The sequence below is a fragment of the Rhamphochromis longiceps genome, linkage group LG19 (assembly GCF_057381845.1).
Source record: "Rhamphochromis longiceps isolate RC_006_pf linkage group LG19, R_longiceps_female_GT1.1, whole genome shotgun sequence".
Taxonomy (NCBI): domain Eukaryota; kingdom Metazoa; phylum Chordata; class Actinopteri; order Cichliformes; family Cichlidae; genus Rhamphochromis; species Rhamphochromis longiceps.
This window is the reverse complement of record NC_140575.1, coordinates 23,759,863-23,771,961: the sequence shown is the minus strand read 5'-3', so window position 1 is coordinate 23,771,961 and position 12,099 is coordinate 23,759,863. Positions and strand designations below refer to the sequence as shown.

The window sequence follows — 12,099 nt, the reverse complement described above, 5'->3', positions numbered from 1 at the left end:
TCCAGAGGGACTGTCCATGCAGCCATAGAACTTGTGTTAAAATCCTGAGGACCAATGGGAGGAAGGTTGGATAAATGGGATTCCACCTGTAGTCGCAGTAAAGCTGCTGCAGATATAAACCAAAGGCTTCATTCCATCTTCAGAAAAACATTTAGCCTTTTTTTAAATACAGTTATGTCCTTAGGTATTTGAACAGTGGCAGATGTTTTGTAATTTTGCCCCTGTACACCACCAACGAAGTGGATCATACAGTCAAGATGTGATTAAAGTGGAAACTTTCAACTTTAACTCAAGACACTCGGTAAAACTGTTTAGGAATACAGACATTTTTATTCATAGGCCATAGGCCGTAGCATTACACATAGCTCTCCTCAGTAAGGATGTTTTTCTAGTACAAAGTCCAAATATGTACATGTTCTAATTAAACGGCTAGTCGTCCGAATGTCAGCATCACACCCACTACCAGGTGGTATGCGCATGTTTAAGCTTCCCAAAAAAACAGACCCAAATCAAATCACATCCACATCAGGGGGAATCCTGCAGGGTCAGTGCTGCGTATCATCAGCAGAAGTAGGTCAGTCACAAAGATCCAAAAAGTCAGTTATGTTGTTTTATTACACATTCATAATTGCACAATGTTTTAGCATAATTCAACAATGGCATCCTTTAAAAGTTTCCAAGAATGAAATCAGACCACTGTAGTATGAAATATGAAACTGAGCAAAAACTCTGGAACAACATTTGTCTGTCAAGACTGGGCAATGATGTCAATTTCAGTAATTTCTAATTTAACAATTTCACCTTGTGTAGAGATTGGCGCCCCCAAGTGGTAAGCTGTTTCTGCTTGCTACTTACTTCCTACTCACAGCCTGTCACAAAAACACAATTTGTTCATATTCCTTTAGTTGAATGAAGCATGCCAGAAATGTCACAGTGTGACATGTATATATCCTCGTAGGAGTTAGATGGGATCAAGACTTTGCATAGTACTGTACATTTTGCAGATGAAATAAAAAACAACTTTGTAGATGCTAAATTTCAGCACAAATGTTTCTTTAAAAAATAATTTAATTTAAAAAAATCTATTGACACAAACCTAGACAAATTGTGACTTTTTGGGAGCCCTTTTAGTAATTCAGTCCCGGGTCTAAGACCTTATTTTCCGGCCCCAGCCCCCCTGTCTCCGGCCCTGGCTGCAGCCACGAGCCGATCAGTTCAGCTCTGTGTCACACGGGGCGCCCGCTCCTCCGCGGCTCACTTTGTTTTCCGCGTGATGCTGCTCTTCTCTTCAAAGCCGAGGAAAGTCAGGGGCTCATGTGTCAACATCCAGGGTTTCCCCGGGGAGGAATAGCATTAGCGTTATTCCAAATAAAGAAAAGCAAAACAAAACTCAAAAACGCCTGATGTTGCTTTGAAGAACCTTTTATTTTTGTTAACAAATTACTCCTCGGAAGTATCGGGGTTTTTTTTTACTTCAAAGACTAGAAGACGACCTAAGGCTCCTGCTGCTTTGACGTTAGCTAACGTTATTTTAAAGGATGACAGAGTACAAAGTGCGAATAGCGTCTCCAGTCATTTAATAACATCTGGGGAAACGTTAGCTTAGCCAGCTAGCCTGGTAGTTCGATTAGACAGAGGAAAGGCGGCGAAACACACTGCTGACATGATGTTTCCTCAATCGAGGCACTCGGTAAGTTGGCCGGTTGAACTTCTCCCCGGGTGGAAACTGAGCTAACGCTAGCTAGCAACACACAGCTGATACATATCGCTGCTTCCTGCAGGTAGCTGTCATCGTCACAGTGCAGGCACTGTGGCAGCTTAGCTCTTTACCTCGAACAAACGGCGAGCTATACGGCTCACTTATGTGCAGACACAGTCTATCGTTAGCTAGCTTCTCTTAAGACCGAGAAAGTTGGAGTGATGTTGTGCGTTGTTTAGACGGTTTTAACACCCCTTTTGCTACTTGCAGCAAACCACAACGCACATTTAAGCATGCATTCATTTTGAGAAAATATACTTTAAATGTTGCGAAAATAGGGCAGGTTTTTACTGAACATTTGTTAACTATTATAGGACTTTGTTTATTGGCGACTTTGGGGAATTAACACTTTAATTTAAAACGATCAATTGCTAGTATTAGTATAATAATGTGTAACAATAAGTGCATAAATGTGTGAGTACATAAAAGTGTGATTATTTACAAATGTACTGATTATTTTCTAGATCAAATGGCACATTACTTGTTGTGCAGAGTCAGACTCTTACAAAAAATATGTCCCACCTGACCCTCCTCAGGATCAGCTGATTTTGTGTGCCTGTGTTTGTTCAATAACCTCAATTGAAGCCATGGAAAATCTTACTTTCATACTCGATATTTTCTGAGTTAAATCCCCTGAAGTGCGTACAGATTGGTTGAAATAAGTTATAATTTTTAAGGCACTTTTAAGCCCCCATAACGTCTGAAGTACATGAAAGCTGAAATGCTGAAAAGAATGTATAGCCATTGTCCACATGAGCAACATTATTGCGTAAACAGCAGCAATGTTAAAGGTATCACTGATCAGTATGTGACCACTGCCTATTATGATGCACAGTTTTAGATATGAAAAGAAGAGAATGAAGATATTCATCTAGACATTCTGTGCCAGTCATTGTCCTGGCCCTGTAGAAATGACAAGTATCCGATACTAAGATCTTCAGTCATTGCTGTTGTTCACAGTCTGATGATAGAAGCAGGTCGACAGATAAGGGCTTGGCATTATGAAGAAGAGAAATTCTTAGAGAAGCAATGAAGGCTCCAAAGCTTCTGAGTACTTCGGAGGTTCTCAGGGCTCGAATGCTCCTATGTACTTTGATATTGTACATGTACACGATTGTCTGAAAATATTCATAGTATGAATGTAAAATTATGCACCAATTCATTAAATATGCTTAAGTTACTGTAAAAAAAATCAGGTAGGAGCAGATTTTATGTAAAAACAAAGATACTGGAGAAACTCAAACCAGAGTGTGCCTGGCATTTTTGTTTAAACAAAATCTAAATTCAGTTAGTTTCAAATCATTTTAGTCAACTATATTTTTAATGGTATATTAAATGTAGACAGATGTATCTACTTTCACTAATAGTTAGCAATAGCTATTAGTGAATGTGAAACAAGTACAAATTAAGAAAGCTGGCATACAGCCTCATATATGTTTATATGCCAAGTTCTGTTCAAAAAAAGAACATGTGCATGATTGTTGGCTAGTTTCAACATGTGACTGCTCTTTGCTGTTCCTCTTTCTGAGGGGGGTGGGCTGTGTCATATGTCTTTCCTCTCTGAACGTGACCATGGAACAACTTGCATGCTGTGCTTCTGTTTTACTTCTCCAGACCCGCCTAGCGATTCCTTCAATTACCGTTACACATTCTCATACGTTTGGAGCTTTTCCATTTTTTGTCAAATTCAAAAACATGTAGCTCAATCAGTGAATTGACTTATTGTTTTATGCCTACAGGTTGAGCTAATGCTGATCGTTTCATTGCTACTGCAGGTTCACCCATTTCCGATCTAGCCAGTTTCATCACTTCTTTTTTGCACACCTGAAACTGGTCGCATTCGTGCAGAGTTGTGATTTCTGTGATCTCCATGTAACCGGCTGCATCGGGCCTCTCTCTTCAATCCCATAATCCGGCTGGAAACCTCTTGCTCTTGTGCCACTTATTTAGAGAGTAATGAGGTTTAAAGAACCAGATAAACCATGGATTACAGCTTTGGACTGTTGGTTTAAGTGTAGTCTATACATAACCGGACTTCTAATGCAGCCTCTAAATACCTCTCACATATGGTCAGCATGGACACACTTCTGTAAACACATTTCCTCAATCAACACACTTTGTGGCTCAGACAGATGTTTCATATCCGTACCTTTAAGACAGCTGTGACTGTCTGTAGACAATTCACAGTTGTGTGCTGTTAATCAAACACCCAGCTACTTTCTTTATCTCATTTTATGATGTGCACACAGACATGTGTACATCGTAGGACGCATGTCTGTGTGTACATGGTACGGCTGAGTCTGAACTTTCTTTTAGCTATCCTCTCAAAGGGTTAATCTGCAAGGTCAAACTGCTGCTTTCAAACAAACCTAAACAAACCTTCATTAAAACACACATGCTCTGCAGCAGGGAGCTCTCATATGTTCATGTAAAGGATGATGATTTTTCTTAGAATTTCTAAGTCGCCTTCTCGAAGCTGAAAATCAACCAGACACCTTCTTGTGTTTCTTAGGCATCCTCTCAGTCCAGCCAACCTCTCAAGTTCACCACCTCTGATTCCTGTGACCGCATCAAGGACGAGTTCCAGTTCCTCCAAGCACAGTACCACAGGTATTCATTTAACACATCCATACACACCTAATTTAATCTCTAATATAAGTCACACACTTTCTTCCTGCAGTGTTTTGTTGTTACTGTCTTTTGTGAAATGGCCTCATTTAAGGCAGCTAATTATTCAGAAATGGACTTCATAATGTCAGTCAGCTTTTAGTGAACTTACTTTCTTCACTCAAACAATCCTCAAAGTCATTTTTGTCATTTTATAGGCATGCTTCTGTTTTCAGAACCGCTGCCCCTTCTAGATTTTGGTGAAACAACATGAATTTGTCCTAGATATGGGTATCCGGTAAATAAATATATTTAAGGAATGTTCATTTTATTATTGTAAGGTTATTTAAACAAATGGTTTCATATTACAGTAAATGCTGAATGCCCTTTTTTTGCTGAAAAGTAGATGAGAGGATTGATATAATTCTCATGTCTGTATTCTAAACATGAAGCTTAAGCCAGCAGGCTGTCAGCTTAGCTCAGAGTAAACAAGACAAGTTGTGGAATTAGTATAATTCCCCCAAAGTGCAGTTATCCCCAAACAGGATGAATACATACATTTTGCTTTCGAGCTGCTCTTTCTCATATTATATTTCTACACTTCTTACCCAGTTTGAAGCTGGAGTGCGATAAGCTGGCTTCTGAAAAGTCAGAGATGCAGCGTCACTATATCATGGTAAGTGTGGTAACTCATTTCTGTGGTATGCTGCATATTTAGTTTTTAAATCTCCCACCACAGTCTCATAGTGTCGCAATAGATATGCAGAAATCCTCAGGTTTACTCACTGCATGATGAGGCACAGATAAAAAATGACTACACATCTCAAAATAGAGTATAAAATGCATACATGAAAGAGAGAGTAATTAATCAAAAAGGGTTGTTGTGTGTGCGCGTGTCTTTGTGTAGGCGTGTTCTAAATCTTTTACTTGTCATCCTCTGTGCACTGTAGTACTATGAAATGTCCTACGGGCTGAACATTGAAATGCACAAACAGGTAATCATCGTCTTCATTCATCCATCCGTCTAGTAACCCGGCTTTCTTTGTGTGTTGGTCTGACCATTTTTGTTTTTCTTCTTTTGTAGGCTGAAATAGTGAAGAGACTAAATGGGATCTGTGCTCAGGTGCTGCCTTACCTGTCACAGGAGGTAATGATTCACCTTTTACTTAAACTTTACACCCACTGGCCCTTTTATTTTGGTACACGTTGAGAGTACCAGATTGGACCCATCTGGAAACAGTCTGGTCATTCTTCTCTGGCATCAACAAGGCATTTTGGCCCAGAGAACTGCTGCTCACTAGATATTTTCTCTTTTTCCCACCATTCTCCGTAAACCCTAGAGACGATTGTTTGGGAGAATCCCAGTAGATCAGCAGTTTTTGAAATACTCAGACCGACAATCACGACTTAAGTCGCCTTTTTTCCTCTAAATGATGCTCAGTTTGAACTCGAGCAGGTTGTCTTGGTCATGTCTACATAACTAAATGCCCAATGCTGCCTTGTGATTGGCTGTGTTAGCAAGCAGTTGAACTAGTGTGTGGAACAAATGGTAAATGGCCTGTATTTATATAGCGCTTTACTAGTCCCTAAGGACCCCAAAGCACTTTACATATCCAGTCATCCACCCATTCACACACATTCACACACTGGTGATGGCAAGCTACATTGTAGCCACAGCCACCCTGGGGAGCACTGACAGAGGCGAGGCTGCCGGACACTGGCGCCACCGGGCCCTCTGACCACCACCAGTAGGCAACGGGTGAAGTGTCTTGCCCAAGGACACAACGACCGAGACTGTCCAAGCCGGGGCTCGAACCGGCAACCTTCCGATTACAAGGCGAACTCCCAACTCTTGAGCCACAATCGCCCAAAGTGGTCGATGAGTGTATGTTCTCATAATATTGATGAGAAAGTTTTCTTTTCTTTGTTTTTTACTCCAACTTTCTGTTTTAAAGAGGAAATCTGTTTTTGTCGAAGCTTTTCTTGTGCGTATTTGTCTCTGAACTTGTGATCTTTGTTTTAGCATCAACAACAAGTCATGGGCGCTATTGAAAGAGCCAAGCAGGTCACACCTCCTGAGATGAACTCCATCATACGTGTGAGTTTGTCATTTGTAATGTCCACCAGATGTTGCTTCGTAGCATGCTGGTTAGGTAATTTTGACTGGGGATGGGCCCGTTTTGCTCCCTCATTGATGGAAATTTGTCTGTGAACACTTATTTCTAATTGTCAGGTTTCTATTGGCTGTGTGAACAACATTTACCACATTGTTGTTTTTGTGTCACTTCTGTTTAACCGTATTAATAGCAAGAGAATAAATGATGTGGTGTGGTTTGCTTTCTGCAAATTTGGAGAAATAGAGATATGAAACAGAGATAAAATGCCACGTTGGGTTTCTTTAGCATAATGATCACCACAGTCCTGCGTGCTTGGAGTTTGTGCTGCAAGTGTGATAACTAATCACACTAGTTTTATAGTGTTCACACTTCTTTTTTTTACAGATGGTAAACTTATATTATCTAATGTGTTGTTTTTGCAGCAACAGCTTCAGGTGCAACACCTGTCCCAGCTTCAGGGCCTGGCTTTGCCAGTAGCCCCGCTTCCCCTGGGCCTCACCCCACCCACTCTGCCCGCCGTCTCCTCCAGCTCCGGCCTGCTGTCCCTCTCCTCCATCCTGGCCAACTACTCCCACGGCCAGCCCCCGGTAGCGAAGGAGGACAAGGCCAGAGATGTCGCAGAGAGAGCACCTAGAGGGGATGATGGAGACAAGTCAGACTAGTGCAGAAAGAGCGAGGAGGTTTGGAGAGGGATGGTATGGGGTGTAATAAATGTCACAAAAAAAGGAAAGGGTGTCTGGAGGCCTGTCTACTGAGTGTCAATGTAGAAGAGTAATTGCAAGGATGATTAGCAAAAGGACCGAGCTTAAACTTTTGTAAGTGCTGAAGATGAAACTCCTGAATGGCTGAGAGTAAATGTTCTTATTATTTAGTGGTAATAGACTTGGTTCAGGCTTCTAGACTTTAATAGATGTGTGGGGTTTTTTAAAAAAAAAAATTTTGTTCAAGCCACTGTTGTTAGGCTTAAATCAAGATAAATGTTTTCCCATTTGGAGAGAGAGCTAAGAAGGAAACACAATAGCAGTACCCTGGTAGATAACCGTCAGATTTATTTTCTCTTCCATTTTTTGTTATCAGATCTGTTTAGTGTTTATTTCCACGTCCTCTGTAGTCCCTCTGATTGAGTCTCAATGCAGTCTGCCAGTCATAAAAAGCAGTTTTAACAACTCCACTCCCCACATACTGCTTCGCTGTTGCTCACGACTTGCTAAAATGAAATTATCTTTTTCCAAAACGTTAACTGGAGCAGTTTTGTCAGTAATTCCATTAATTTACTCTGTTAAGTGTTATGTTCTTCATTATTCCCAACCGTTGGATGCATTACCAGAGCTGTGTGCGCATTAGTCCCACATAAATCAAGTTGTGTTTTTTTTTTAATTTCAGAAAGATCGTTGGTTTGTACAAATGGTAAAGTAGCCAACTTGGAAGTTAATATGTAGTAGGTAGGCCTAGCTGCCCCTGTGAGCTCCACATGGGATGTGGACCATTGACAAAAGATCATGGACCCCGCGTCTTTAAATGATAAGAATAGATGCTCTGAAAAAACCCCCAACTCATCTTGTTTTTGTAAACTGAGACAGGTTCTTATAAAACATAAAGATTCCTGTGTGTTAGAGTGAATGTGATTGGAAAGAAGAAAACACTTTAACTTTACTTTTAAGCACCTTTTGTGTTCTCCTTTGACCCCCCCCCCCCCCTTGTTCCTGCCCTTTCCCCCTGCGGGTCCACAAAATTGATCCCAAAATAGGATCTAAATGTTAAAACAGTGTGGTTTTGACATACAGCCAAGCGTTGTGTTTTTATAGGTTAGCAGAGCTTTTTAGTTTTAGCTGAGATTGCGTTAAGTACCACCTTTCTTTTTATCTGTGACTACACAAACCTGACATTCTCAGCATTTTGAAACACGAGCTGTATTCCAACCACATACTTACTGTCTTCATTATACACTATGGGTAGCAAGCTTTTCATGTAGGTAATGTGCAAAAAAATTTAATATGCTGTTTTTGTATTAATGAGAGTGACTTCTTTTAGCTTTGTTACCATCATGGAGATGTGGTGAGATTTTGTTTTCGGCTTTTTCTACCTGTGATCAGCTCCCACGTATAATTTCTTGTTGTTGGACAGTCATTTCCTCCCAGTTTTGTTTGAATTCTGACAAATGTGATTATTGAACAGAGCTGTAATTCACTTTCATTATTATTGTTATTATTATTATTATCATTAATAATAATAATAATAATAATAATAATAATAATAATAATAATAATAATAATAAAGATGAGCAGTATAGCTTTAAATAGCTTTATCACCTTTAATATAAATAAGGATGTTATGTACAAATAGCAATTAACCGTTTGACTCATTCATTAATATAGATTATTAAGATATCAAAATGTTATTGTTGAAAGAAGCATGATTAAAATGAATTGGATCTGCAGTGTTAAAGAGCAGCAGTTCAGCTGACCACTTCCAACCAGTCACATGAAGGTCAAACTAAGCATCAGAATGGGGAGGAAAGGTGACCGTGAACGTGGCACGGTTGTTGGTGTCAGACGGGCTAAACTGAGTATTTCCAAAACTGCTGTTCTACTGGGATTTTTCCCAGAGTACTGCGCGTTTACTTTATTCAAACGCCCTCCAGAGAAACCAGATCTCAATCCAATAGAGCATCTTTGGGATGCAGTGGGACGGGACGTTCGTGTCCTGGAAGTGCAGCCGACAAATCTGCAGCAGTTGTGTGGTGCTGTCATGTCGATGTGGATCATAATCTGTGAGCAGAGTTTCCAGCTTTTTGTTAAATCAATGACAAATGTTCTGAAAGCCAAAGGTATTCCAACCTAATACTAGCAAGGTGTACCTAATAAGGTGGCTGGTGAATGTAATTTGAAGTGGCTTACAATTACTATAATATGTTTTAAATGTAGTGTATTGATGTTGGAAACATCAGGAGGCATTCTTTGGTAGTTTAGCCATGTTAGACTAATTTAGACTAAAAGTTGATCAGTGTTAAACGATAACAGTAAAATGAATCTTTAGTAAATACGATCCAGGCTACACACACTCAACAACTCCAAACCTGCTAGTTTAGTAGTGCAGGTTCAGGCCTAGAGGTAAAAGCAGACTGTTGGATTTTTATGTTGTTATATCTGAAAAGGAGCAGCTGCTCACAGATGTTTTCAACTTTAACCGATAATAATAGGGAAATGATTCAAGTGACATCTAAGAAAATGAAGATGACCGTTTTCGAAAATGCTACCCAGGAGGTTATATGCGTGTTGATAATTTCCCATTTTTGTGATCTTATATATGAAAACTTGTATGCATAATGTTTGCAGTTGGTATGTGGTATAAAACTGGTGAACAGCTCAAGTTTATGGCTGAGAAATGTTCATTTTTTAGGCAGCAGAGGGCAGCAGTGCTCTTCCAGTGATTTATTATGGGTTATAAAAAGCATGGAAACAGCCCCAGGTTTATCTGTCTTATTCAGTCACATTATTGCTTTCCTCTCTTTTCGTTTTTATGATTGTATGCTGACCACAGGTACACTGCAGGTGTGTCAGCTGTCCCCCCCCCCCTGTAATGTGAGTGCTTTCCAGAGCTTTGATAACCCAGTTTTTAATGTCCAAGCATAACCCTTTTCCCTCTGTTTTAATTTGAAAAGCACTTAAGTTGTGGCTCACTGCTCCTTTTGTTTTTCTTCTTCCTGTCTGTGCAAGTGTTGGGGAGCTGGAGTATCTCCCTCCCTGGAGATCTGACTTCAATATATCGAGTGCGAGAACAGATCATTTAATCATTAGCACTCTTTATACTGACGTCAGCCTCTGTAGAAATCCTCCCTTGGCAAAACTCAGACATGTGAATGGTATGTGTGTTTGTTTTGCTGTGAAGGGCCAATTTGTATACATATGAATATATCAATATACATATTTTTTAAAGCATTTTTGTATGTTTCAAAGCTGCTTTTTAATGTGTGTGTATCATGGAGGACTTCGTTGTTGTACGCGTGCATTACAAGCCTACGCTACGAGAGGCACAATGTTGTATATCCTGTCTTTTTTTTTTTTTCTCCTGTTTTCTCTTCCATTCATTCTCTCTCAGTAGGCTGTAACACTTAACTTTGTTTTCTAGATTTGTAAATGTTTTATCCTTTTTTTTTCTGTGCAAATGAAAAACTGTTAAATGTGTCTACAAACACAGTCTCATTTCAAAATACCCGGGACAAAAAAAACAAACAAAAAAAAAAAGATGTAAACAAGCAACTGTGTACTCTGAGAATGAATCAACCTTTTAGCAGTAAGGAAGCGTCTCTGGTGCCTTACAAATAAAAGATGTGATTGAGAGTGGTCATTTTTCTTCTGGTGGCAACGCACATGGGAAGGGAAAAACAGTAAAGGGCATCGCTGTCGTTATCGCGCTGATACATATTAAGTCAGCGCTGAAATGAAACATTTGTGTTTTGCTTGATAGTCAACTCCTCTGCAGCTTGATGGAATAGTTGAGGCATGAGTGTTTTGTACTCCCAGTCCACTGAGATACATGTTGGCGTTTGGAGGAGTGACTCAACTAAAAATTCCTCTTGGATGAGTCGAGGTATAACTGACCAGGTCAGATTGAAGCTGGTCTAATCAATATTTCTCATGTGAAAAGTTGTTCAGTGCTGTTAGTCTGATCCTCCTTATTTGAAGAAAAAAAACAAAACAAATTATAGTTTTGTGGGGAAAAGTTTTCACAGGTACCCCATCATTCAATAGCTTTTATACCATCTTTTAGCAGCAAACCTGGCTCGGGGTCGTTCACGACCCAATTTCAGCTAAACTTTAGTTGTTGGACATATGGCCTCTTAACTCTAGAATACTTTGGTGTACAGAGTAGTTCAACAAGCCCAGATCATAGGCCTCCACCACCATGCTTGACAGTTTGTACTCTGCATTCTGGTAGAAGACTTTGGTATCCCTTTTCCAGACATTGTTCCAGAAGTCTTGTGGTTTCTTCAGATGCAGTTTTGCAAACCTAAGCTGTGTTGCCATGTTTCTCCTGGCAACCCTTTTAAACAAGTAAACTTTGTCTTACTGCCCAAATCATCACCCATTATTACCATGAACGTTAACATTTCCCATCCTAGGCCTATTGATATTGATTTTTAAATTTATTTTTGTCAGTTTCTCTTGGGATGAATTTGTGGGAACATTTGCTTCTGGGAAGATTGCGGCAGAACCTGAATGCTCCAGACGAGCAAGCTGCTGAAACTTCTTGCCTAGCAGACTAAGTGAGCATTTTCCCTGAAGTTAAAATGAATTAAACAGTTGCTGGTTGTATAAAAGAGTGAATGCTTCAATTACAATAGACTTGAAATCCATAAAACAAGAGTCCTTTGACCTCAGGAAATCACATGATAGGGTGGGGCTAGGTTTCACAATGAGTTCATCTGAAACCTTGGCTGATGGTGACCTACACCCGTTTTCACACCTTGGCTCGTGTGATTAGGTAGAGGATCAATAGGGGGTCCATGTCCCTCTTGGGGGGGGGACACTCCCATAGGGCTTAAATCTGGGACTCTTCACCATTTGACCATAGAACTGAAGAAGCTTCTCAGATGAGAAGTGAAATGTCTTCAAA

At 40.0% G+C, this 12,099-nt stretch overlaps 1 protein-coding gene across 1 annotated transcript; it reads left to right on the top strand.

Annotated features, from left to right (window-relative positions):
* Positions 1 to 1,282: 1,282 nt before the first annotated feature.
* LOC146646795 (TLE family member 5-like) lies at positions 1,283 to 10,823 on the top strand. Its single transcript, XM_085391572.1, has 7 exons — positions 1,283 to 1,690; positions 4,272 to 4,369; positions 4,979 to 5,042; positions 5,317 to 5,361; positions 5,451 to 5,513; positions 6,390 to 6,464; positions 6,906 to 10,823. Exons 1-7 carry the CDS (start codon positions 1,664 to 1,666, stop codon positions 7,143 to 7,145), a joined length of 612 nt encoding a protein of 203 aa, XP_085247698.1. The 5' UTR covers positions 1,283 to 1,663; the 3' UTR covers positions 7,146 to 10,823.
* The last annotated feature ends 1,276 nt before the right edge of the window (positions 10,824 to 12,099 follow it).